The 27748-nt window shown below is 41.9% G+C and overlaps 1 protein-coding gene across 1 annotated transcript; it reads right to left on the bottom strand.

The window, feature by feature from the left end:
* LOC117436213 (Golgi-associated plant pathogenesis-related protein 1-like) lies at window positions 1-26005 on the bottom strand. Its single transcript, XM_034063159.1, has 5 exons — window positions 25800-26005; window positions 14035-14143; window positions 10535-10638; window positions 2573-2650; window positions 1-1489 (listed from the first exon to the last, which is right to left on the bottom strand). Exons 1-5 carry the CDS (start codon window positions 25810-25812, stop codon window positions 1329-1331), a joined length of 465 nt encoding a protein of 154 aa, XP_033919050.1. The 5' UTR covers window positions 25813-26005; the 3' UTR covers window positions 1-1328.
* Window positions 26006-27748: the final 1743 nt, after the last annotated feature.

Genomic DNA, 27748 nt, shown 5'->3' with positions numbered 1-27748 from the left:
TCAAGTTGCAACAGTGCAGTTTATTACAACTGTGTAAACAAAAATAGGTATTTCTTTAATGGCACTCTTCATGAACTGTTTTGGCATACAGAATCTCAGCAGAAGGCAAAGGAAACACTTACAAAGAAAACAAAACCCCAAGTCGAACAGTACATGAGCCTGGCCAAAATGGCCCAATCTATGTTTCTGAAGAGAAAAAGTGTCCTTCAGAATTTTACTTGCTTGCCTTTCAGTAAATTCAGTTTGGGTTTTTTTTCAAGGCATCAATTCAGCATGTGGAATATTTTTACTGTTATTGAATGATATGAACAAAGATCATGTGAATCTCTTAATCATGGCCATGTGAATACCTCCTACTGTGGCATTATTAAAGGAGACAAGAGATGTTTTCGGAATGTTATTGTCTGTATAGCATAATACATGCAGAAGATATTCCTTAGAAAGTAAAAATAAGTTATTGAGAAATAAAGTCTATCAAATAAACTTCTTTGTGCGTAAATATCTAAGAGAAAAAATAGTGTCTTACTTTCCTGTAACAGATGTAAACAGTTGATCATGAGACAATGTACATGCTGTAAACTGTAAGATGGGATTTGAACTTGAAACACACTCAAGTAGATTTTAAATATTAGCACCTAAAATGTAACTGGGGTTTAAACAATTTTAGTAGCTTTCTAGTCACACATTAGTTATGGCTTGCTTGATGGATACAGTTTTGCCAGTGATATTTTAGTGTTCTGTGAGATCCTCTTAATAAAGAAACATAGGTCTGAATGCCACTACATTTTACATGTGTACCTTTCATACAGGAAGTTTTGCATATGTTCCATCTGCAGAGAGAAGGCCCCACAGTAGCAGGAGGTATAGATAGAACAAAGAAGTTACAGTTATTAAAAAACACTGGAAAACTGGGAGTACATGATATACTTAGAAGCTGGTATCTTCAGTTTACAGAAAGCTATAAATTCGCTCACTTAAAAAAAGACATCCAACATGTGCTTACTCACATGCTGACACAGAGTTCATGCAAGCTATTAAAAAACAAAACAACTTATAAATGTTACCCTTCAGAAATTCTGCATGTACTTCATCCTCAGCTAAACTGAAGCCCCCTCAGAAACAACAGGGACCTAATGTGCAGATTGACTCAAGTAACACGTCATTGCTTCCTCTGTAATGAGAAGTGAATAGCAGTATCAAACAGGAAATGTCATTGACTCGTGCTTCATTTCAAACACTGTCAAGTCCAAATCCAGGTTCACTTGTCATTAAGCAATAAGGCTACCTTAAAAAAAAAAAAAAAGAAAAAAGAAAAGAAAAAAAAGAAGTTATTTTCGCGGAGGAAGGACATTTTCTTCATAATAGCCTGGATTTACTACATTTCCAGCTGGATCATATCTAGCCACCACAAACGTTGAGCCATCACTAGCAGATGCTTTTCCGACTCCCATCTTCTTTGTGCTCTTCCAAACCATTGCTGTGAAGTGACCTGAAGTAAGAGAGAGAAACATAGGCATTCATTTTAGGTACTAAATCTGTAGCATTCCCTTTAACACATGAGGAGTGGGGAGAGAAAGAACAATAAAAAAACTATTCTTTTCCTAACTGGAGAACAAGCTAAGAACATGAAAAAACCCTGCGTCTAGCATTTTGTCTCAAAACAGCCTGATCTGATCTGATTCCTCACTACCATTCCCATTTCCATGTCCAAATAAGAATATCTTGTAGGAGAACCAAGAAAGAAGTAGTTTGATGAGTATTTGATATAAAATTCAACAGACATCATGGTCTATACTCCCTGCAGTGTGAACAGCAGTTCTGACAGTGACTAATATTCATTTGCTTTAACCATCTCATGCTCCCCCATGTATCTGCATGTGCAACTGTTAAAAATAATACTGCTTTTGTGGCTTCTTCTGCCTAGTTGTAATAGCCACCCCTGCACTGTGCTGCTCCATCAGTTTTTCTCTCTGTGCATAGACAAATCCCATGGGTGAAGAGCATGATTTTCTTCGTCTGAAACAAGCTCAGGCGTATCTCTTGCTTGAGCATTATTCAAGGAACAATGTTCCTATGTTCGTTGAACACTGGATGGTCATCAAGGAACAATGTTTTTATGTTCATTAAACACTGGATCGTCAATATGCAGCCCATGGCCTGATCCTGATCTCCATGTTATATCTGAAGTGATATCTGTGATTGAAATGATATAATTTGGTAGAAGGCACATGTCAATGTAAACACCAGCATAGTCCATTTAGTAAGAAACCTATATGATCCCAATTTAGTATTTTCTATAAATTAGTTTGCCTTAAAAATAAGTTGCCTTTTAAAAACTTTGGAGTTGGAGGAAAACTACAGTATTAAAAACCCCACAAAATTTGCTTACTTCTTCATTTCTCAGTTTCCTTTTACCCTTCTGTTAGTTTCTAACATTTGAAGAAATGCAAAATTTTTTCATCTCTATTCTTTTTTCCTAAGAAAAGAAGGAAGATTCTTGAAAAATCCCAAAAAACTTGGCTCACCAATATCTTAACATAAAAGCTGTTTTTTGAAGAGACAGTGCCCTTACCTGTCCCAGAAGAAAACCCTGGGTTTTGAAAGCTGTAATTTTTAATTTCATTGTACCATCTGTCAGCCACATCCTTTCCTGAAAGACAAAAGAAATCTGCTGTGGAATCATGATGTAAGCACAGATACATACAGCCTGGCTAGCAAGATCATCTGTTAATAGCTGGCAAGAACTTCTAGAAACATGGAGAAACAGTCTTTTTGTTGAAAAGAGTTTTTGACGTATAGGTAACGCAGTCGTACATGTAACTTACCAAATTGTTACTGTTTTGCAATAGCTGTAGCTACTCAGTTATCAGAGAATCATAGAACTGTTGAAGTTGGAAAGGACCTGTAAGATCAAGTCCAGCCATTAACCTACCACTGCCAGGTCCCTCACTAAACCGTGTCCCCAGGTGCCACATCTACATGTCTTTTAAATACCTTCAGGGATTGTGACTCCACCACTTCCCCATGAAGCCTGTTCCAATGCTGTGATCACAGCTGTGTAAGGTCTATGACTATGGCCAGTGATGTAGCTCCACGTGTCTGTGGGTCTCCGAGGTTGATGTTTGCCAAAGAAATAATCCTTTCTTGTTTTCTGTTGAACAGTTTAGGAGATTAATAGAAAGGAGCAGATTCTGATAATCTGCAGTGGGTCCTGTGGAACAGGCAGTACAGAGGGCAGGAGCTCAGGTGAGAACTTGGGAGATGTTGTGTATCAAAACTCAAATGTCGCTTCTTTTCCATTACTGGTTGTTAGGAAATTCTTGTGTCAAACACTGTGGGGGGTCAAGGGAGCAGGTTTTTCCCTGAGCTACATTGATAATGAAATTTCTGCTTAGCATTCCAGGATGTGTATCTCAAGGCCAGTTGATTTCATAGCAAGCTGCCAACGCTGTTAAACCTACCGTCATGAAGTACGCTGGTCCCTGGTGGACTGCTGGCTGCAGAACAGCAATGACTCATGTTTGCTGCTATTTTTCAGCCAAAAGTCTTAAGCTTGCACTATTCTAGAAGTCAGGCACTGCACTGGCTTCTTTAAACTTCATTTTCCTGTGAGTGCAGTCTGCTAAAAGGATGGTGGTGTTACCTGGCAAGCTGGCTGTCAGAGCTGTTGTTGAAAAGAAATTATTGAATGAAAAGCCATCTCTTGAGAGACTTGTGGACTGGAAATACTGTGAACTTACCTATGCCACACTGTTTGTTAGGACTAGTGCTCTCTTAGTAGAGTCATTTCACATTTTCCATATAAAAAGTCATTAAAATCTCTCTTGCTTCCTAAATTTCAGGAATAACAACAGGTTCCTTATTTCCTGCTTTCCCTGTGCCAAACAACAAATGCTGTACACCTGTTTTAAGGCTGAAGTATGTAACACAAATAAATATCTGTTCGTTTGTCACTCATACTAAAGCTAAAATGAAAAAAGTGCAAAGTGCAATCTTTATATAATACAAGAGGAAACGAAAAAGCACAAAGTAACCTCCCCTCCGCCCCGCAAAAAAATAAACTCAAACAACAAAACGAGCAGATTTTCCTGTTCCACTCTAGACTTCAAAGCTATGAAGGATTTAGCAATGAACTGCAGAATGGCTTGGGTCAGAAAGGACTTTAAAGAACATTCAGAAAGGACCTTAAAGGACATCCAGTTCCAACCCCCCCTGCCATGGGCTGGGACACCTTCCACTAGACCAGGTTGCTCAAAGCCCCATCCAGCCTAGCCTTGAACACTGCCAGGGATGGGGCATCCACAGCTTCTCTGGGCAACCTGTGCCAGTGCCTCACCACCTTCATAGTAAAGCATTCTTTCCTAATATCCAATTTAAATCCACCCTCTTCCAGTTTAAAGCCTTGCCCCCCTTGTCCTGACACTTGAAAAAAGTCTCTCTTCAGCTTTCTTGTAGGCCCCCTTTGAGTATTGGGAGGTTGCTTGAAGGTCTCCTTCAGGCATGTTTGTGGGAAACTCCATGGAACACAAGTACAGAATGTGACTGCAGACACGTGTGCATTATGAAGCACATGTTCTTTATGTGTGCAACTACTTAAGTGACTGTCGTGGTTTAAACCAAGTCCCCCAACTCCCGGAGAGTTAGGAAGGAGAATCCAAAGAATGTAGCCCCCACGGATTGAGATAAGAACGGTTTAATTGCTAAGGCATAACACAAAACCCCTACTGCCATTTACCACTACAAATAATAATGATACAGCAAACATCAAGTGAAAAGAATACAACACCCCACCAGCCACCGACCCATAACTCACTCCACCCTGCCTGGCCGAGCACCGCGTGCTCTCTCCTCCATTTTCCTCTCTAGAGCTTCCACTCCTCTAGCCCTCTCTCTCCCAGTATGCCTCCTGGGCATCACGTGCTATGGTATGGAATACCTCATTGACTAGCCTGGGTCAGGTGTCCTGTCTCTCCTTCCTCCCGGACTCCCCTCCTCCACCTGGCTGGAAAAAACCTTCAAAAAAACACCCTCAAAACATGCTCAAACCATGACAGTGACCATACTATGTAAGCAGTATTTTCACAGATGTAAGACTGCATTCCCATTGCTACCAGCACATCATTCCTTCTGTTAACCTACCAGTGTGACATAAAGAGTAGTTCAAGTGGAAGTTATCCCCTCTCTGCTTACTATAGTTCTAAGAGGTGTACATAGGCTCCATGTGACAAGAACTTTAAATCTCCATAATGGAGATATTGCAGGACATGTGGAAGCTTTGACAAACACAGTCTCTCTTCATTTTAATTTTTTTTTAATCAGTTTAAATACCATCCATCCTGTGAAAATTTGGCAACTTTTGTTCAAGAGAGATGGCAATGGCATCAGGTAAAAATACCTCATGTATTCTGTACATGAACGTCAGCGAGCATAGCTGGGTAGCATAATCTATAATGTGCTAATTCCCAGCCTTCATGTATGAAGGCTTGCAATTTATTGCAGCCAGGCAGTGAAAGTCTAGAAGCTGACAGCTATGTTCTTGTTTTCATGTGCAGGATCAGGTTATCATTACATGGCATTGCTGTCATCCTCCTTGAATTAAAAGAATCATTACATCAGAGGTTGTGAGAAATTAAAGACTAACTTGTTCCCAGAAAAAGAGAAGATGACCAAAGGACTAGGCAACTTCTGACAGACTAACAAATCATGCTAAAGAAGGGTCCTGGAAGTAAAGGGAATGAATACTATTTGTCATATGCCACAGGAGGTGAAGGAAGTTACTACCACATGAGAAAACAGGTAGGTACCTAGTGATTGAACATGCTCCCTTTCCTCTGAAATACTTTCTTTCCGATTCTTTGCCCCTGGGGAGCAGTAAACAATGCAGTGATGGAACACAAGCCAAACCAATGCTGAAAGAGATAGCTGAGTCATAGGGAACTAAGGAAAAACTCTGTTTTGAGCCCAGTGACCCCCAAGCTTCCAGAGGGAGAACAGCTGAAGGGTCAGCAGAGCACTGAGCCTACCTGATTTAGCAGAAACTTGCATCCTCAGACTTGGTGGTTCAGAGAACTCAGTATTTAGATTTCAAATCATTATGGAGTAAGTGATGCAGTTGTATCTAGTGTCAGCTTCCCTTGCATTTCAATGTGTCATTGAAAACAGCTGCCACTCCCCCCAAAGCTACCCAAAACAGGAGTTGTTTGCTGTTCAAAATGCATTTCAAACAGAAGGAAAGAACACAGAAAACTCACTCCCACCCCTCATTCCCAATTGTACTAGAAACCATAGTAGCTTGCTTCTGTCAAAAAGCATGCAGATCTGTCCTACAGTCAGCAGCGCAGCTTCTCTTCCGTTGCTTCACTTGCAGAACCAATTAGGATGCTGCTGGGGGGTTTTAAATACCCTTCCTGTCTGTATTGCTGTAAACCACATCCATAGTTTCAACACTTCTCTAAAGAAACACTGACTCCACCCTTATCCTAGCATTAGCTGACTGATGACCTGCTCAGTTAGGCTTACTGAATGTTCATTTCAGAACAGGCTGAATCTCACTCCAACGAATTTCATCAGTGCTATGACTTACAGATCACATCTGCATTACATAAAAACTTGGTGCACCAACCCTGACTTAGTGCCCAATTATAGTTCTGCCCAAGACTGGGTCCAGAATCAGCACAGTGATTTTATTTACTTATCCAAGCTATAAGCTAGTAATGTGGCCACACCAACTGTGTCTCAGGTGGTCAGAGGACTGAATGTATGAGGTCAGTCCATACATAGGACTAAAAGTTCTGGAGCAAAGTTCTGCTGATACCACTCTCTGAAGGACATAGAGATAATAAAGGGCCACTGCTGCAGACAGATGTCAGTACTCTTGCCTGGCCATGATCTGCATCTCATCAGTTGTCCTGCTGTCTCATTAAATTCCATTTCTAACTATTCTCTATTCACCTGGGTGAGAAGATCTGTTCTGTATGGATGGTGGGGTGTGTGTGAGTGCCAACAACTGGTGTCAGACCACAGGTAGCAGGGACCTTCGTGTCTGCAACTGGAGCACCAATCTGGGTGCTGAGTGTGTGAGTAATAATGAAGCACAAGCTGGACAAACTGGTGAGGAAGTGAAGTGGCCTGGGAGGAGTCATTAGATGTATGGCCACTGCAGGGACAAGGTGGGTCCTAGCCAACAGCCAGGGAGCTGCGTGTGTGTGTGTGCAAGGTGCACTATACTGGCAATCAGAGTAGAACTGCAGCCTGAGAGGGTGGTACCTTCAGGTACAAGCAACTGATGAGACCAGGATCAGGAGCAGATACTAGGCAGACTGTCTGACCTTAGGTGCTGTGGAGATCCACACCAAATTTTTATTTCCATTAACAATATATATATACACACATATTTATATATATATATATAAATTTAATGTTATAAAAATATGAATTATGTCAATTTTAAAAAATCTATTGATAGGAAATATGTATTTTAATATCTATGATAGTTTATATATATATTTTGGTAACATACTTCATTGTGATCAGCCAAAAAGGGGAACAGGAAGAGGCTGCTGATGCTGTTCATTTTAATGTTGACTGCAGCTGTTTGTGCTTATCTATGTGGCCACCTGCATATATACATGTGTACATGTGTGCTTGTGTGTGCAAGCCTGGGAATACATTCTCAGCTTCACTACTGGGAACACAAGGCTGCAGCAACCCTACTACTGTATTCAGCTCCCTTTTACATTTAATTTCTCTGTGCCCAGCCTTATTGTTTCTCATCATACCAAAGAATCCTTAACTCTCCAAGTAATCCCACTGAGTAAGTTGCTAGAAACATTCAAACAAAATCACATAGGACATATACCTGTGCAAGGATGGGCAGCACCATGGTGATCTACTTAAAAAAACACATATCACAAATCTTAGAATTTTCCTTAAGTGTTGTTCTAGCTTTTTTTTATCACAACTTTTCTTCCACCAGTCTGAGGGGAAAGAACATAGAGGTAGACTTAATTTGCCTCAGAAATAAACTGTGTCCTTAGACTGAAGCCATACTGATAGTTTTAGGAAGTAATCCTCTACTTTAAGCATTCCACATGCAAGTCCTTATTTTATTCTACTTTATTTTATTTAACAGAACTGTATAAACCTGGTGTTATACAGCAAGCGATGCATCAAGGCAGGCACTCAGTCAAAGCTTGCTCCTCCCAGGCTGGAGCAGAAGGTGTCTGTGCTGTTCTGCCCTCTAGTACTGACCTGTAGGCAGACCCAGGTTCCTCCCATAACAGATTTGGGTGTTAACACACAGGGAATTTCTCTTACAAACTCCCTGGAGTTCACAAGCAGCACGGCACATTCTTCACGACCACACCAGCCATCCCAAACAGATTTTAATCATCCAGTGCTTGCCTTCAGCCTCCCAACAGATGAGAAATGCAATAAGATGATATCCTGAGAAGCCTGACATACTACAGCTGCCAAGGCAGGCTGTGGTCTCTCGCATTAGCGGCAGATGACAGCTCACTCACTTGAGCACAAAGAGAAGTCTGCCATGGAGCAGTTCCTTCAGGACTGGAGGGAGGAAACAGCTGTCAGCTATTTCTTGGATTACATGGATAAACATACTTCCAGCAACAGCTTTAGGCTATGTAATTCTCAAATCCTGAATACAATTCAAGGTATTCTTTAACCAGGAGAAGAGTCAAGCTAGAAGGCTTTTATGGTTGAAAGCTTAAAATCTTCTCTGAAACAAGAAATGTATCTTCTGGCATTATTACAGAACTCAGTAAGAGCCAAAATAAACAACAGCATCACTTTTTTGAGAGAGAATATGGGTTATGCTAGAAGTTTATTGGCTTTTGCTTTATCTGGGAAAGAACAGGAAAACACTGCCTGCCTTTGTTAAGCCCTTGAATGGATTCCCTAATACAGATTTCAGCCTCATTGAGCAGGGTACAAATTAACTATCCAAAGGGAACTATATGAGAAAAAGAGGAAGAATGAACCAGCTCCATAGAGACAGAGACTAAGGCCAGAGGACAGAATAACTTTCTTTGAAGAACTAGTTTTCTCATTCTGGTACTTCAAATGATCCTGCTACATAGGAAATATAGAAGTGTTTTACAGAACAAAAGAGGATGTAGCTTAATTTTCTCAGTAAGACATTCAATGCTGTGGATAAAAAGATAGCAACAAAATTGCTCAGAACTGGAAAGTTAAGTATGGAAACAGTGCCTTGAAGAGAACAAATGGAATACAGGAAAAGATAGGCATTATATAATTTATGGAAGAATGCATGTGTTCTGATTCCAGCTCTCTAAATGGGAATTCTGTGACTTTAACCTCAGGGGAAGGAGCACAGGCCATTAACACAAATACGAAGTTGAAGAAGTAAGCTCAGTCAGTGAGTCATAGCCACAAACTTCATCGTACATCTGTGTTTTCCCATGCTGCTCTGAACCCTTGCTTCAGACTCTTGCAACGGACAGAATGCCAAATATGAGTAGATCAGATTGTATTTTTCCACCCTGGGTTTCTTTTTCAACATAAAAAAGTACCCACTGGGGACTAGAGCTGGCACTTGCAAAGGAACCGAGCAGTGTCCCTGGGTCTAAACCTCACTTCCTAAGATTTCCAGGTATTTCAGACAGAGGCTCCAGCCTGCAGAAATGAGTTTTTGTCTCCCTGAGGCTGTGCTGGAAACTCCAGGGGTAGATGGGAACAAAGAAAGCAAGTGGTCACTTTTAATACATCCCACCTGCTGTCTCAGCAGGCTAACGCATGAGCCCTGCTCGCTGGAGGAGGCAGGACAGAAGAGCTTGCTGAACATCACACCAACCAAAAGCTCACTGCAGGCTGTTGGCCTGGCCAAAATTCAGCTCCCCAGGCATCCATGTCAAAGGCTGCCAGTTACATGTTACATTTATGATCAGAAAATATACGGAATACTTTTGTCTTCAAAAATGAAGGCATGGGAAAGGGCTCAAAGCCCATTTTGCTGACAGACCAGAAGAGACTAGATGTCTAACACATTAGTCTCTGTCACTTTAGTGTCCATGCTCCCATTTTGCCCATACAAACAGGAACTACTACATAGCATGCAGTGGCCATTTTTCCACCTTCCTCACCACAGCTGGCCTGTGGTCAGCCTTCTCTTTGCTGGGGCAAACTAAGGATAAAGGTCAAGTATGTGGCATTGACAACTTCCTTCTCTCTTCGCATGCACGTACAAGTAGCACTCAAGACAGCTCCACAGTGGGGACATACAGAGCAGCCTAGTTGCCAAGTCCTGTCTCTGAAAGGACACAGCACACTACCACAGTCCCTTACTTCCTCTGTGCATACACGTGCTTCTTGCTGTCAGTATATGTAGGTGACTGCAGACCACCATCCTGCCCCAGGGACACTAGGGGACTGCAATGGATGCCTTTTGAAGTAGGGAAAACACCAGTACTCTTACAACTAGATGCTCTGAGCCCAAAGTACATGAGAAAAAACCATTTATTCAGTGTCTCTGTGACAAGAAGAGTAGAAAGCTTACCTGGTTGGTCATAGGATGCCCATGCTAGGTTTTCTCCACATTTTCCATTAGCAGACTCAGAGCTGTGTTTGAGGACCCTTGTGGTAGCCAGTTCTTCTGCATACCTAGCAAAGGAATCCACATATTGAGCCATGGAACAGAGCCATGGCAAGCAGAGAGAAGGAGGAGGAGGGAGAGGATGAGATGCAAGCAAGGAGTTTTGCTGGAAGATGATCTTAAGGTCCTTTCCAATTGTAACTATTCTATGAGTCTATGATGGTTTAAGTTACTCAACTGTAAAGCCTTGAAGACAGGGATGCTTTAAACCTATGTAGATCTAGGAATCAGGCAAAGGGAAGGCCCAGAGGCCATTTTTTGGTCTTTCATGAGCGTCTGTGTCACTGCTGAAAAGGGCCTAGAAGAAATCAGAGGGCAGATCTCCCCCACCATATTCTTCCCTGAACCTGGAAATCCACAGGCCAACTTTGGCTGCAGCTGTTGGTGGAAAGGGAAGTACCTGCAGCAATTGCTACAGGTGTCACCTCCTCATATTTCTAGGCTACTCACAGGAGTAACTTAAATGTTCCCAGTAAGTAAGGAAAAAGACTGAAGGGGGGATTCAGTCGAAGCAATTGTAAAAAAACCCTACATTTACAAATGAAGTCAGATACAAAGCAAGAGCAATGTGCCAGGTGACAGTAGAGAAGAGAAGGGGACCACATGGAGCATCTGAGGCAACAACTGTGCACACCAACACAGGGATAAGCAGGACTGGCTTTTATATAACCTGATGTGTGAGAGCGTGGGATGTATTTTATTGTCTCACAACATGGTTAAGAAGAATATCTGTGTAAAACAATTATTCTCTTCATTCAACATTGAAAAGGCTTCAGTACAGAGATAGTGAAATTGGAAAGACCATTTGCTATTTCTCGCAGTACAAGAAATAGGAGGCAACACACATAATCATCAGGTCATAGATTTAAAAGTGAAGCAAGACAAAGTGCTTGTTCCATTAGAAGTCATTGCCACAGGACAATGCAGACACCAAAGCATGTGTGGGTTTGAAAAAGAGCTAGACAAATTTACAGTGTGTGTATGTGGGGAGTAATCTTCAGGGCTTATGAAATAACAGCAACAAAAAATGCAGATACAACCTTCTGCTTAGGAAAATCACAATTTACAGTATAAATCTGTAACTTCCAGGAGAAGATCACATGGAAAGGATACCCACATTTGTTTTGTCCTGTTACTCCTTCCCTAATCATGAATTACTGGCATCTGCCAGAGACAGGAAATTTGTCCAACTGAACATTTTGGCCCAAGCTAGTTCTTCAGACACTAGGTTCTTATTTCCTTTAGTCCTAATTCTTTTACCAAAACAACAAACAAAAAAAGTAATTAGGTAGCTCTAGTAGTCTGGATGAATGTAAACTTGCCAGTTGCCAGTCTGCTAGACCCTGGACTAGAGGATTCCCAACTGCTCCTTCATGCCCTGTATTGCTACAGTCCTGTAATTATTCTCTTCAAGGATTCCCACATCCCAAGCAAAGGCAAGACTGAAACAAAGTACACACTGCACACAGATAAAGTTGCCAAGGGCTTGAGACAAAGAATGATTAATTCAATCTAGCTCAGGCAGTTAAAAGCATGAGGTTTACATCTGAGATCACCACCCTATGTTCATTACAGTCAGAGATAAATCTGCTGAGGATGACTCATCTCATGCTAAAGTGGAGATCCAATATTCAGTTCATGTAACCTGTCATAATTATTGGAACTGAAAATAGTAAGAAACAGACCATTTTCAGCACAGAGAGGCACAGAAAAGTACCCAGATATACACCAAATGCATAGCAACAGAGATGTCAAATATACATAGAGAAAAAGGTAAAGTTCTTTGAATTTAACATTATGAAAAATCTGTCTTGACAAATATGACATCTCTTATATTTCATGTCTTATATTCAGATCAGCCATATGGTTCTTGCTATCAACCAGTTTCAGTCTCTGAATATGTGCCATTGCACAACCAAAGGTTTACTATTGTTATTCACCACAGTTGGGAATGTCAGCTGAGACCAGAGAGGACTGAGGAATTCCAGAAGGATCTAAAAATACCCAGCAAGAGCAATAGAACACTTAGAGATAAATGTGGAGCAATGCATATTTGACAGAATAATCTGAACTATTCATACAAGTTGAGTTGCTCAAAGCAACTGTAGCACTTTGGAGACACAACAAGTGTTATTGACAAGTCAATGAAATTTCTTCCTCCTGGGCACCATGTAAAACAGAAACAAAACAGCCCTTCGAAGAGCAGAAGGAAAACCCCAACAGATTACAAAGGCATGTGGATGAGTCAATGGCATTCCATCTCTTAGAAATACTATATCCACTTATCATGGTGTCTCAAGAAAAAATGATGGCAAAAAAAATCAAGACGGAAACAGATTTTGCTTGGTGCCAGAGGGTATGTGCACACTGTACAGCACCACACCTGGCAGAGATCTCTGCTCTAGGAGTGCAGGAGCTGGGGCATCTGTGTGACAGTGCAGCACCATGCTGGGACAGTAAATCAGGTACCAGAAAGCCTACAGCCTTTCTGGCTCCCAGGAGGCCAGCACAGAGAAGTCTGTGTGCTTATGGTAGAAAGCCTTATGTCTACAGGGATCAAAATGGCCACTACTTAGGCACTGTGGAAGGACATTTATTTTCTGAATCAGCATTCTCCTTCAGGTATCTCCTTTGTACTGTGAGGCTGAGCCTGAAAAAATGAGGTTTTCAATCTACTTTGAAAAACGTTGCTGTAAAAGAAAAGGGAATGACCTGGTTGTATCTACAGCAAAAAGGATAAGCAGCATTGGATTCAAATTTCTGTAAGGAAGACTTAAGTCAGACAGCATAAAGATAGATGTACATTAGACTGACAAGAAGTTGTGCAGTCTTCAGCACTGGAGAAGAGGTAAGATGTGTCCCTCCTAACAGAGTAAAGAACAACATAAACTGATTTTGCTTTTGGGGCAGGGAGACAAACAATATGATCTGAAATTACTTCTTTCTCATTCCAGTCATCTTAGACCAGTCATCATTTTGTACCATGAAAAAGTTCTTTTCTCTCTATTTTGGCAGCAGTGGTTATTGTTCTGCAGATGACAATCCATCATCTGACAGAGGTGGTGGTGAAGCACGTTTTAGGCAACTGCCCTCCCCAGAGGAGATACACCAGTGTGGACAGATGCAGCCCATGCCTGGAAAAGGGGGCAAGATAGATTTATACAGTTGTAACCACAGAAGTGTCCATGTGACCAGCAGGTGCTATGTGATGAAAGAAGGAGAAAGAAAGGACAAAAAGAGTTGGGTAGGGAGACAGAAAGAGTGGAGTCCCTCACTCTCCATCCAGTCAGTCTTCATTGAATGTCAGCATGCCAAAAGACAAATATTTCTGCAGTACACACAGTCAAACCTAACAGATAAAAGTGTCACAAATCTCATTAGAGAAAAGAAAGGACTGAACTCACTGCTGGGCTCCTCTGTTTAACTTCTTGCAGAGTTTTAATGGAGGGACTCCATGTTTCTTCCTGTAGTCATTGTGTGCTCTCAAGATGTCTTCAGCAAATTGTTTGGAAGCTGAAACCACATAAAAAAATGGAAAGGCCTGTCAAACACAGACATTAGTGAAGACAGAAAAAACATACTCTTTAGCTAAGATGTTAGCGCGGGCTGGACTGAAGAAAGACGAATACCACACTCATTACCTGTGAGTAGGATTAAACAGATGTTAACACCTTCCATCCATGAACTAACTCCCACTGGGATGGTACAAAATCACTAAAAGTTGAAGAGTAATGTGAACCTTATTCTTTTACTCAATAGCAAGAGGATTTAAGGCTAGTTTGACTTTCATTTTAAGATTTCAGTTCATTGCATCACAACTGCAAAGTCTCGGTGTAAGTGACTTACAGGTCCTTTGAGGAAACGCACTAAAAACGTATATTATTGTCACTGTATGCAAGAATTTTCTGTATTAGTCAAAACATCACCTAAAGAAAATGAAGCTACCAAAATGTTTAGAACTATACAAATACTTTGAAACAGGCACTATTCTTTTTATTCATTACATAAAACAAATTCAGAGGAATCTCAAAATGCATCTTTATTTGGCTCAAGACAAATAATAGCTCACAAACAACAAGCGGTAAGGAGAGAAATAACTGGTGGGAATGGATTTATTCCCCTGTACTACAGTGTGCTCAGTAAACACCTGAATTCCAAAGTTACTGCAAAGCTCTAAGAGTTCTTGTTTGCAACTTGGTAAACTCGAGACTTTCAGCAGTGAAAGGCAGAGGACATGCAACCTGTTACAGTGCAATTCACTTTGACAGCAATCTCATGTTACCTCCTCTTATGATTTTGCTGATTTTCCCCAAGATTCAGAAGAAAAGAAAACAAACAAACAAAAAATCTGTCATTAGCCACCCTCTGGAATTTGCTGAGAAATTTGGAACCTGAAACTGAGTTTTGAGAGAACAGTTAGAGAGGTACACATAGCATCTTCAAAACATTTTTCACTTTGCCTTGCTGAAGCTTCTGAGCAGGCCAAGACATCTTGACTAGAGTTTCCTGTTATTAACCTTAGGTTTCTCAACTTCCTCTCACTACTCAATCCTAACAACTATTATCAATCATTCTCTTTTATTAGTGTGTGCACTGTTCTGCTGTTTGTAATATGCATTTTCCCCACATAGAGCTGTCAGTTTGCACATACTGCTCTTGTGTCTTTTTCCTAAGGTGATTACCCAACCCATACTCCTGCTTTAAGCTGTTCTCAAAGTTCTCTCCAGTTTCCCCAATAGCTTTGGGATAACAAAGCACCTGTATTCTTAATACACAGTGCACATAGAAAACCACTGCTGTTTCATGCAGAACCTTAAGCATTTTGAAGCAGTCTGAAGTTGGGTTGGTCTTTTCCAAAGACCAAAGGGCTATTGTGAACATACATCAAATATATTCTCCATCAACATGCTTTCAGGCTCAATTTTTTGGTATAAGACTATTGGCATAAGACAGCAACATGAACCATGTTGAGTGAGATGAGATCTGCCCACCACCTTCCTCCTTTTAGGTTTTCCTTCACTTTTGTGTGTCACAAGTTACATGTCATCAAACTAAACAAACGCCTCCATTCTGGTGCTTAAGCATCCACACACCCTTTTGCTAATAAGCCTGTCCCATCACTCATATTACCATTGCTCACAGCTCACCAATTCTATCACTCATCTGCTGCATCATATGGGATCATGGCCTGTTTTTGAGGTACCCAATTCGCTGAGGCAGGGGTCCATGCTTCCAGCAGGGGAATTTTAAGACAGACTGCAAACAAAGAAGTTGCAATACATAGCTTTGGAAGTTGCATCACATACTCCAGGATGCATTTTGCTGGTGCACAAGACCATCTTAAAGCTTGTGGTTGTTATCACCTAGACTTAATATCTCATCCACTCAGCATTAAATAGTGCATAATCTGACCTGCAGGTGTGAAAGTTTCTATTAAAATTATTTGCTCTCAATGACAAGAACAAATTGAAATTCTAAAAAAAGATGAAGTTGACTGAAACACAGGCTTTTTTCATCCATGCACAGAAGTATTGCAGTCCAGCTCTGTACTAACATTTTTACTTATAAAGACCACCAAGACATGGACAAAACTGAGTTTCTTCTAGCCATGGCAGGCACTGCTATGCTGTCCCTACAGAACCTCCATCCTCCTCTTCCCTTAAAGGCAGCTTCTATAGAAACTTATCTACCATGACTCAGGCTCATGTGCTAACCGCCTCCCTCTGCACAGCTTCTCCAGTACATGCTGATGTGTGGCGAGGGACAACCCAGCCATCAGATGTATTTCAAATTAGTTTTGGAAGGCATGTTAAGTTTTTCCATTTTACCAATATTCCATACACTGAGCAGCCAGACTTTAAAAGTGAGAGCTAACAGGAGCTTTCAGGCTCCCACCCAAACGGGAACAGCTTCCCAAACAGCTTAAGAGACGTACATTTTTCCCTTCATGTAGGCTGCTTAAGCTGCTAGAAGAAATTATTTCTTACTGCCAGGAAGTTAGGTTTAGTCATGGATCATTACACAGCTTAGTAAGTGAAACAACTAAAGGTATTAGATACAGTTGCTTGCTCCTCATTATTCAGTTTTTTACCTCTATTTTGGATTCTTCTCGAACATTGATAATGTCATTAAAGATAACGTCATTAAAGAAAATGATGGCATCTGACAACACATTTCATGGCTGTGGTGTGGTACAGAGCACACCTTACAGTTCTTAAAGGTTTGGCTTTTCAGTTTCATTGATCAACTTTATGTGACCATGGAAAAGTAAGCAGAAGCATCTAGGTTGCCTTGTCCAAACAGATTTGTTTTTCTGAGTATACTATTTCTCCATTCTCTTACTGTCTCTAAACAGTGCCAACCTACTCAGTCTTTCTCAGGTGAAGAACTCTTCATGCCTGAATCTTTCCTTCCTCTTCAACTCTTCCAGCTTCTTCTCCTGTCTTCTCCTGCTCTGTTCTTCTCTTAGTTTGGACATCAAAATAGAAGCAAATTATCTGAACATGTTTTCCACAAAAAGGATGCTGCTCTGCATCACCTTTGAAGCTATCAACCGGACACACTCCTGTGGTCTTGCAGAGTTGCAAAATGATGTGAAGAAACAGTAACAGTAAAATATTCCACAAAACCTCTCTACCCAATACCTACACAACAGAAATGCAGAGTGTAGCCCTTATGTCAGCACTCAGGATGCACAACATTATACCAGGTATCTGCTTTACTAACAAAAAAGGCATACATTTTTATGGCTAAGGATCCACCCAGTGATTTGAGAAAGAGCACAGCATCAATTTATCGAAGTATCACTGTCATCTTAGTGCTCTCTGTCTTACTGGTTATGGATTAATCTTCACTGGTAATTTTGTACTTTCTATACATGCTAACCTTTTCTATTTAGGCTTCAGATAATTAACAAGAGGGAGTTGGAGGTGTTCAGCCTGGAGAAGAGAAGGCTCTGGGGAGACCTTTCAATACTTACAAGAAAAATGGAGGTGAACCTTTTAGCAGAGCCTGTAGTGATGAGGGGGAACGGTTTTAAACTAAAAGAAGGTAGATTCAGACTGCGTGTAAGGAAGATTTTTTTTATTAAGAGGGTGGTAAAACGCTGGCACAGGTTACCCAGAGAGGCTGTAGATGCCACATCTCTGGAAACACTCAAGGTCAGGTTGGACGGGGCTCTGAGCAACGTGATCTAGATGAAGATGTCCCTGCTCACTGCAAGGGGATTGGACTGGATGACCTTTAAAGGTTTCTTTCAACCCAAACTATTCTGAATCTATGAGTCTATGAAATGGACTCTTATAGAATCGTACACAAAAGCATACCATTATGTCTGTCTCAATCACTCTTTGAACCTTGACAACTTTTCATCCAGCGGGTGCATTACAGGTAAATGGAGATAATGACCCCACCTTTCAATTCTGCCCCAAAATAAATAATTACAAATTTGCTTGTATAATGGCTAGAGCAACATATCTGAAGCAAGCTGCAAAATACACTTCAAGGGACCCACCTTGTTGGAAAGAGGTAAATGAAAAAAACCTGATACCATCAGCCTTGGCAATGTGACTCATATTAACCAGGACATGGGTCCTGCATGGTACTTCCACACTCTTTCCTGACCAAAACCCAGACAGAAAGAAGCCAAGCACCAGAATACATGGAGAGGACAAAAATGCAAAGTAGATAGAAAACACATGAAAAGGTAACTGGATATCCATTTAAACACCGAGTGTAACTCTGCTTTAATACTGAAATCCCTTCAATCTCCCTTGACTCTGCAGAATTTCTCTGCCCTACCCTGATAGCAGAAATAGGGTGTAGAATACAGCAACTTTTAATATGGCCAACAGGTTTTGGGGGGAAAAAATAAAATACAAAAGATCACTGAAGGCTTTAGGGAACTGCAAAGTAATTATATCCAGAAGTCTTTTATTACTGCCCCATATAATTGAAGCTACCTCTGTTCTGACAAACTTCTCAAAGCATACTAACAGGCTGGAAACAAACTGAATTATTGTGTTAAAGGCATCCCAGCTTCTAATTGACTACATTTTTGTCTAGACCTAAAGAGACCTGACACACTTATTATTATAAACTTTATCCTCACCTGAAATGTAATTCCCTGGAAACTAGCCCTGGCTGAACCTTTCACACAGAGAACAATGTTCCTTCAAGGGAGAAGTGATGGATATTTAGTTGATATAAGAAATGTTAAGGAGACAGTTATGCCTCCAGTGCATTTTGACTCGGCACTTGGGTTTGAAGTTACAAACATTCCAGGATGGTCTTATACTGGCTGACCTCTGCAATGCCCCAGGGAGTGAATATCCCATGTTTCTTTCTTCATGTATTTGACCGCACTTTCATACTCCCCATTTGGGACAGTAACGTCTTCAAAGACTGCTTCTTAATGTTATTCCTAAATACACCATTTGGGAGTATGGATCTGACACTCCTAATCCATGAATCACTTCCAGCCATAAAAACTGACTTCCTTCAGTGCTAAACTCCCCTGTTCTCTAATAAAACCAGCTGATTGCTTGGAAACATACAGAAGAAATTAAATCATATATACATCCTGGAGAGAAGGAAAGGTAAAATGCTACTATATTCAGAAAGCATTATATCTTGGGTGGGATTTGTCTTCTTTCACACCTTTGAACCAAGAATTCAATAAAGGGGCAACATCTCCATCCCATACAATAGGCATTTATGGGAGATAACCGTTCGTGCACTATTTCCCTTCCAACCTGAACAGTCTTATGAATCCTACTAAAAGTTAGAAGAGAAAGAATTGCTTATGGGAATGAAAGGGATTGGGGGTTATAATTAGGCATGAGTTTGAATGGGAGTAGTTTCCTGGAACGTCCTTGTGTTTATCAGGCTGCTTAAAATAGCTTTCCCTTCAGCTCAGGAGATCCCTCTTCAGGGGGAAGATTCTCTGGTTGTCTTTCAGCATTCAGTTTTGCCTGAACATTTCTTACACAGCTACTTATTGCTGGGGTGAGTGAGATGTCCAAGTTAACTGCATCTGATGGACAAAGTCCCCACTCATTTTATTGTCTGGGCTTCCACTACAGCAAACAGGCATCTTAGTAACCTTGCACTACCTGTACCATATGACACAACACACTGCTTTCATCCATACCCAATTTGAGGCATATTGCCTGAGAATATGAAGCTGCCAGTGGAATAATGTTTCAATGACATTAGTCATGTCACTATTTGATTGCAAATCCTATTCTTGCTATAATAGACAGTGTTGATTACTTCCTCACTTAAGGACTTTTATAAACTGTTAGGCAATTGACTGCCCTGATTAAAAAGGAACACCTGCTAAACTGGAAACTGCACAGCTCTGAGAGGCAGCAGAGACTTCTGTGTATAAGCATTTAAAAAAAACCCAAGCAACACTAATCAGCAGCCTGGAGCACTGACAGAACCAAGCCTTGTGTTCTTAAACCTAATTGTCACACAATTCCTAGGGTATATACAGTTCCTGGGGTACATACCCTTCAAAATACACAGCTACAAGTTACCTAAGTTAGAACTGACCACACTATGCAGAAGAAGAAAGTGAAGCAATCTTCTCCATTTCTTCCCTTCCTCCTTCCCAACATCATATCTGCTTAGAGTTTCTAATTATAGTAATTTATGAAGAAAATAAGGTACAACCGTACTCACTAATGAGCAACACCAGAAATCAGAACTTCCCTACTACTAAATCTGAGCTTTAGTCATTAGGTTGTGATTCCTCCTGTTTGCATGACAGCAGCATAATAATACACTCTTCACCAAGCAACAGTTTATTTGGTGTCTGGTGTGAATTCAAACTCTTTGCAAAATGAAGGTTTCTGCAAAGAAGAACTGAAGAAAGGTAGAACTACCCCACATCTCCTGGGTTATACTCTGCCATTTTATTCCTCTACCATTTCTGTTTTACCATTATTTGGGGCAGTCATACCTGAACTAGCTTTGAACTCATTAGCTCCAGTACCCTCCCACCTTGCTTTTCTACCAAGGACATTCAAGCTAGCTGGGGCAGTGTTTAAAGTATGTTTATTTATGCACCTCCCTGAGGCATGGAAGTACGACCGTGTATATTTCTTATGCTTGCTGATGTATAAACTCCCCTACCCAGTAGTCCAGACCAGGCAGGGAGACACAGGAAGTTTTCTTTACCCATACTTACAATCAATTACATCATCTTTCTGCTCCCCCTGCCCAATATGTTAAACCCCAGAAAGTTAATGAAACACCTAGAGCACTGTGTCATGGACATCCCCTCCTGTGACCTGCCATTGGGGTAGCTCAGGGCAATATACTCCACACAGTCGTAAGTCCTCATACAGTAAAGCTATAGAAGATCCAGGAGCCATCAAAGTCTGAACACCAGGAAATGCTTTTTCACTGTGAGGGCGACAGAGCACTGGCACAGGTTGTCCAGGGAGGCTGTGGACTCTCCATCCTTGGACGTTTTCAAAAGCCATCTGGACATGGTCCTGGGCAACCAGCTCTAGGTGGCCCTGATTGAGCAGGGGAGTTAAACCAGACAACCTCCAGATGTCCCGTCCAACTTGAACCCTTCTGTGATTCTAGGCTGAAAGATTTGTTTTAGTAATGGGTCTTCATAAGGGAAAGTTCAAGAACTGGGGTGAAGGCTACCACAGTTCACCCCAAATCACTTTCTGAGGATCACTTATTAAGTGCCCAACACCTACCAATGGCCTGCAGAATTTACAAGTGTGACAAACACACACATAGGCTACAAGTAAGCATGTATGCAATAATTTCTTAACATCTGTCTATCACAAACTATCATCAGAGCTGTCTCATGGAAAACAGTTCCTTGTGCCCTGTGTTTAAGTTTACAATAGGGATTATAGACTTTAGCAACATGCAACCATGCCATTTCAGCTTAGTGACACACAGGTATATGTGCAGACACAGCCCACATAATCTATGTTAGAAAATAGCTCCCAAACACCCCACCTACAATGGTGGCATGGCAAAGCTTGGAAGGACAATCAACTCACCATTTCATGCAGCTCTGCAATGATCATGCCTACAGATCATGCTTTGCTTGGAGGCCAGGTAAAGACCACGTGACTTCTGTTCAAAGCAGAGATTCACTCTGGTAACTCAGTTCAGTCAACTTTAAATGATAGTAAATAATGTTTGTGGTGGCCTTAAGCAGGCCCCTGTTTTCTTCCTCCGCTACTACCATCTCTCATACTTGCTTGTACAGGCACCAGAGGGGTTGGCCACCCACCTGGTCCTCCTCCACAGGGCCACCCAGCCAAGACCTGGTGAAGCTGCTATCAGACCTTCAGAAACCAGACAGAACATGGTTACATCTGCCTCCAAAAACATAACATAGATATGCTCCAGCTAATCTTTCAGAGAACAGCACAGCCTCTACCAAAATAGTGATCTGAAATAGCCTTCTGGCCTGATGAGATATGTAATAAACAACAAAAAGACTTACTTCCCCTTTCTTTCTGTTCTTGCATATACAGCAGCAACAGAGACAAATACAATTCCAGGCAAGACTGACACTACCTACTGTACTGATAGAGAACTAAGGGTTTGAGTGGTTCCAGTAATAAAAGCTTTCTTCATGCTTTATTTTTCTTCTGAGAAAGATTTCTTGGAGGATTCGGAAAGGAGTGTTGATGCTTTTTGATGTGCAACTCTATGGCATGGGAAACCTTGAGTAGTATCTCCTTTACTACAGACCACCACATTCCATCTTACTCTTTGTGAGCTCTTCATACTTGTTTTGGTATGCATCTGCCTTGAGCATATAGCAAATAATCAGTGTCTTCTACACACAAAAACTGGTCAAGTGTGCTGTTCTTAATGGAATTAACTTGATTTTTGAAAGGCCTTTTTCCCACTGCACCTGTAAGTTGTACTGATGACAAGTTCTCCAAATGCCCCACTGTTACCAAACACAAATGCTTGGTTGCTATCAGCTTAGACTAATTCATTTCCTCTAACCCCACTGGTCCTGTAAAACCAGCCAGCACGAAACCCCTTGTCATTTTGTCAGCTTGCAAGTATTGCCTTTTTCAGGAAGCAAACGGGTCACTTCTCTAATATGCCTGTACTTTCGCTATGAGCTGCTACAGCTATCTCCTACTGTGATGCTAATGTACAAGTCTGCACTTAGATCAGCTGAAGGTGCAGCTCGCTCCACAGAAAACACAACAGCCCCTTTTTACTGTGATCCGAAGGTGCATCTGAGGAGTTAAGAAACAGCACATGTTTCTAAGGAGGATTAAAACCAGCATGGAAATCTGCACCGAGTTTGGTTCCTGTCTCTTTCCTTTTCGTCAAACCCTTTCTCAGCCCTTCTTTTTGTACTGACTCAACAGCAGCACAGTGGGAAACTCCCAGCTCTTTCTCTGGAGTCCCACCCACATTTGCAAAAGTGGGAAAAAGGAAAGAAAAGCAAACAGTATAAAAAGATAGCCAGTATTTACTGAACCCATCCCTGTCTTTGCCCGATAGCGTCTGCACCCAGAAACAGGGCGAGTCCCCTGCTGTCACCTCCAGCTGGTTTTCAGGGAGCAAGCAGCAGGAAGTAAAGAAGTGAGACTTTCAGCAGCCCTTTTCTGCCACATCCCAGCCCTCTCGGAGACTCCCGCGGCAGCAGAACTCCCCGCTCTCCAGAGCGGAGGAGTGGAGCTGGCAGGCAGCTGCTTCCCCAGCATCACCCGCAGCTGCTCACATAGATATCCCCTCTGGGGTGAAGGCTGCCACAGGACCCCGGCCTCCCACTGAGCACAGCTGCAGGGGGGTCACAGCCCTACCAACACGGTGTTCTCAGCAACAGCACAACAAAGAGCAGCCAGCTCACCATCGCCTCATTTCCTGCAGAAAATACTTGTCCCAGTCTTTTCCATTAGAGCTCTCCGCGATCTGCTAGGAGGGAAGCCACTAATCCAAATGCTGTCCAAAAGGAGAACAAGGGGAAGGCAGAGGAGGTCCCCATGTCTGGCTAAGTGTTTGCAGGAGTTACAGACATGGAAGGTGTTTTTCTAAACCTGGTGATGGAGTTTAATTATGAAAGTGGTTTCAGCAGCAGGCAGCTTCCAAGGAAGAAAGCTGAGTCAGAGGTACCAAAGTCTTCCAACGCTCAGCTCTATTCAGTGGAGCAAAACCAACGCTAAAACTCTAGCTCTGATACTTTCAATGAACACTGTTTCAAATATGATCCACCGTCTAGTAACAACACATTGCAAGCTTTTGTCAAAGAACTGAGATTTTCAGTAGCAGCATCTTTTTGCCTGGGGATACCAAGACCTCAAGATAGACTCACCAAAGGAAAAAAGTTAAAGAAACTGCTCTGAAGACATTCATTCTAAAATAGTGTCCCCACTTTACATGAATTAGAGCATCCTTAAATTTATGCTTTCAAGTAACCTGCATTAATCTTTCTGATCCAGGAGAAGAGCAAGAACTCTGTTTTGAGGTCAGACAGATCCCAACCTGTTACATTTCCATACATCCTAGTACAGAGAAACCTGCTCTTATCATGTCCTCTAGAGTATTACAGCAGGAACATGAGGTGACAAGGTGTTTGACACAAAACACACAGGAAGGGGCATTGAAGCAGTACTCTGTATAACAGCTGCTCCCACCCATTCAAAGGCAAACCACACTGAATGATCTCAGACAGGAATTTGAAGACTTCCGTGCAAAAGGGCAGATGGGGTTTAGTCAATAAACCAATTGTCAGGACAGGATCTCAGTTTTATGATTCACCCAAAAATATCACATGCAGCTCAAAGCCAGTAACCTGGGCCCAGTTTACCACTGATTTGAAAAGTGACACAAGTGACAAATCATGTTTAACATTTTAAACATTTAGGAATCAGAATGTGCACAGTGGAATATCTACACTGCTTTTGTCTGATGTGCCTTGCAAATGTAACACAGCCACTAGACTGCAGTTGTACTTTTTATGCTATTAGCAAGGAATGGCTGAACTTGATACTTCTCAGAAACCACAGTTATTCAAATACTTGTAAGGCTATTTACTAACTCCCAATCCACTTGAAAACATACACAGCTTCCAGGACACAGGGCCAAAACTGCCCACTGGCAGCTATGTGGTGCTTCACCTGGACTGGGTGTCGTACCAGTAAGCCCTTTACAGCCACATTTGCAGACAGCTCTGATCTCATCTAGGGTGCTGCCCTTTGAAAAAAGGAGGGGGAGAAAAGCTCAACAAACCCATGTTGAGGCTCATTGAAGTGCTATAAGCACAGAGATTTTCCTCAAGTTTCTCTGGAAGAGGCCTATGGTTTTGAGTACTAGTTCTTGCTGAGAGTGTCCCATACATGCTGTTTACACACAGGACAGCCAGCCAATATGCTGCCAGGCTCTGATCTGTCACAGAAGTAATGTCCCAACCACAAGAATAAAAATAAACCATCCAGTTTCATGGCCGTTTCAGAAGATCAGCACAGATTTTTTCACTCATGACTCTAAAAGGACAAAGACAGAGGAAGCCCTGGGCACAAGCTCTCTCTCAAGATCTCCAGCTCCTTGGCAGCTATGGAGGAGTATCCCCCAGCCGAGACAGTCAGAGCAGGGCACACAGACAGCCAGTGGCAATGGGGAAAGGACCAACAATGCAGCCAGCAGCAGGGAGAGGCTCCATGAGTATGTGCACAGCTGGGGAGAGACTTGAGAGCTGAGCAAGACTATCCTCAGTTAAACAGTAACCAAACCTTAAATCTAAATCCTCCTGACAAAAAGGGTGATAAACACTGCCTCAACCTCCCCCCCATCAAAGCATCCTGCTGCCTATCTGCAAGGTAGGTAAGTTTTATCAGCCAGCCAGACACAAGATAATTTTGAAGCTATAGGGCTTATAATTGTTTCATACAGCAAAGCTACTATAGGTTACAATCTGTAAGCTGTATGTAAAGTACTTCTGCATTGTACAGACTGGGGAGAGGGTGTAATTTCCATCAGATTTTTAATCTCACCCTGTGTCGGAGGGAAAGCTCCTCCCGGGTTGTACCATGCAAAATGAAAGCAGCTTTCTCTGAGGAAAGCCACTAACGCTTTAGCAATGCTTTCCGAGCACTAACACAGGCACAGGCGCTGGTAAGAACACACAGCAAACTGCACAAGGGCATTTGCTCACCTGATTTGCCCATGATCAAGCGGTGGTTTGGGGTTTTGTAAGTTCACCTGCTGCCTCCTCTCCTGAGTGCTTTTCGCCGCTAAGTACCGGATTCGAAGTGTTTGCAGTTTCAGCTCAACTTCTCCAGTCTCCTGCGACCGCTGCCGGGGGAAACTCAGCAGTGTGAGCCCGTTAGCGCCCCTTCTTCAGCGCTGGAGTAAGCCTGCCCATGCCTTATAAGGCATAGGGACACAGCTTTTTTTTTCTTAAGAAGATCCTGTTTAGGGTCAGGAGTTATTTATCCTCCCCAGTAACCAAGCAGCTCCAAAACACCCTCTGTTTTCACATACCGGTTTAGCTCAGTAACTGTGGCTGTTTTCTGATAAGAGTGGGCTGTGAAAAGAAATTCTGCTGACAGCAGGCACAGCCCATGAGGTTAATTCATACAGCTGAATACTTGTTCGGGTTTTACCCAGCTGCTGTATGTAAAGTTGAAACAGGCGAGTCATAAGGCAGTTCGAAGTGTAACTACATGCTCTGTCTAAAATAAACCACTTCCAGCACTCCTCTGACACAAGCTGTAGAAGGTATTAGTAAAATGCAGTGTAGGATTTTGCAGGTTAAAGAGGACCTGTGCTGATGGTGTATTTCTGTGAAAGGAGTTGGGTGTGTGTATGCCTCATTTTACCTGTGCAAGTGCACTTTGCCACTGTTATCTTCACACTACGTCAAAATACCTCGAGCTAACCTGGCAAATATTAACTACTTCAACTACAGCAAACATGACGCTTTGATTTAACTTCAGAAGTGCTGCATCTCTCCAAATAATGCTTCAGTTACATGTTTCCAACTTTCATCTTTTTATCATCACAAAAAATCACCTGAGGTTAGTGCTTCCCAGTTTTTTACAATGCCTTTCATAATTTCAAGGTTCCACCTGGTTTTGTGCCAAGTCTGATGACTCAGTAGGTCTTAATTATGCTTTATCTACCTCTGGAGGCTGAACTCCACAACAAGGAAAGAAAACTCAGAAAGAAAATGTCTGGGTTTGTCCCCTTTTTAAACAAGCAGCAGCAGGTGGGGAAAAATAGCATCACTTCATCAATAAGCAGGAGGTCAGAGAAGGTGCAGGAGGAAGTCTCTCCCCACTCCCTCTGCCATGAGTGGTGGTAGCTGGCTGAGGAGCAGGGTGGAGAGCTGGAGCTGGTATTATCAGAGGCCTTTATCTGGAGGTGAAAGCCACTGTTTTATTTGCTTACAGGAGTGAGAAAACCATCGGCTGTGAACCCTACCTCTAAAAATGGTCTGCTAAACCTGAAATACTGGGCTGTACTACTCCCAGAACATCATATACCAGTGATTAGCAATAACCTATGCCACCATATGGCCATCACAAGGCATAGAAGGGAATGAAAATTTCCATAGTTGGGAGTCTCTGGTAGTTAAAATGTTCATTTATATCCTCATAGCTGTTTGTTTCATTTTATACTGTTGATGGTTTAGATCTTTATAATATTCAGTTGCATTATAAAGCAAGATCCCCTGGGAACCTGGACTGCTACTAAGAAGACAGCATCAAGATCTTCAAAAGTCACCAAAGACACCTGCATACCATTTACAACATCTGTACAATCATAACTTGGAAAAGAGGGGTTTTCTGACCTGGCAAAAATCCAGTGTTGCCTACAGGAAAACAATGGTGGTGCTTCTGATCAGAAAACAAGGAAATCAAAATCACTGCTCCCTCATGGAATGTGGAAAGTATCAGTACAAAGTAAAGGCAGTGACTTGTCAGGGACTGGGGAGCAATGTAAGCTGAGATACATACACACAACCAAAGAGGAAAGGTGGAGCTGGGCATTTTTAGCATATTTAACCTTGCCTGTTGAAATCTGCTCGATAACGAATACTGCTGATCTTATCAGGTGGAAATTTGGAGGAAGTTTGTATGCTAATAGTTAAAAATGTAA

The sequence above is a fragment of the Melopsittacus undulatus genome, chromosome 1, assembly GCF_012275295.1.
Source record: "Melopsittacus undulatus isolate bMelUnd1 chromosome 1, bMelUnd1.mat.Z, whole genome shotgun sequence".
NCBI classification, from domain to species: Eukaryota; Metazoa; Chordata; class Aves; order Psittaciformes; family Psittaculidae; genus Melopsittacus; species Melopsittacus undulatus.
Note: the sequence above shows the minus strand (reverse complement) of the source record. Positions and strands in the feature narration are given on the sequence as shown.

What these genes read in the sequence shown, in the direction of transcription:
- LOC117436213 (XM_034063159.1), bottom strand. An exon ending in TTAAACAGAGGAGCCCAGCA is followed by an intron (nt 10,639 to 14,034) that starts GTGAGTTCAGTC and finishes TTCCTTTGCTAG; the next exon opens with GTATGCAGAAGAACTGGCTA. An exon ending in GGCATCCTATGACCAACCAG is followed by an intron (nt 2,651 to 10,534) that starts GTAAGCTTTCTA and finishes TTTGTCTTTCAG; the next exon opens with GAAAGGATGTGGCTGACAGA.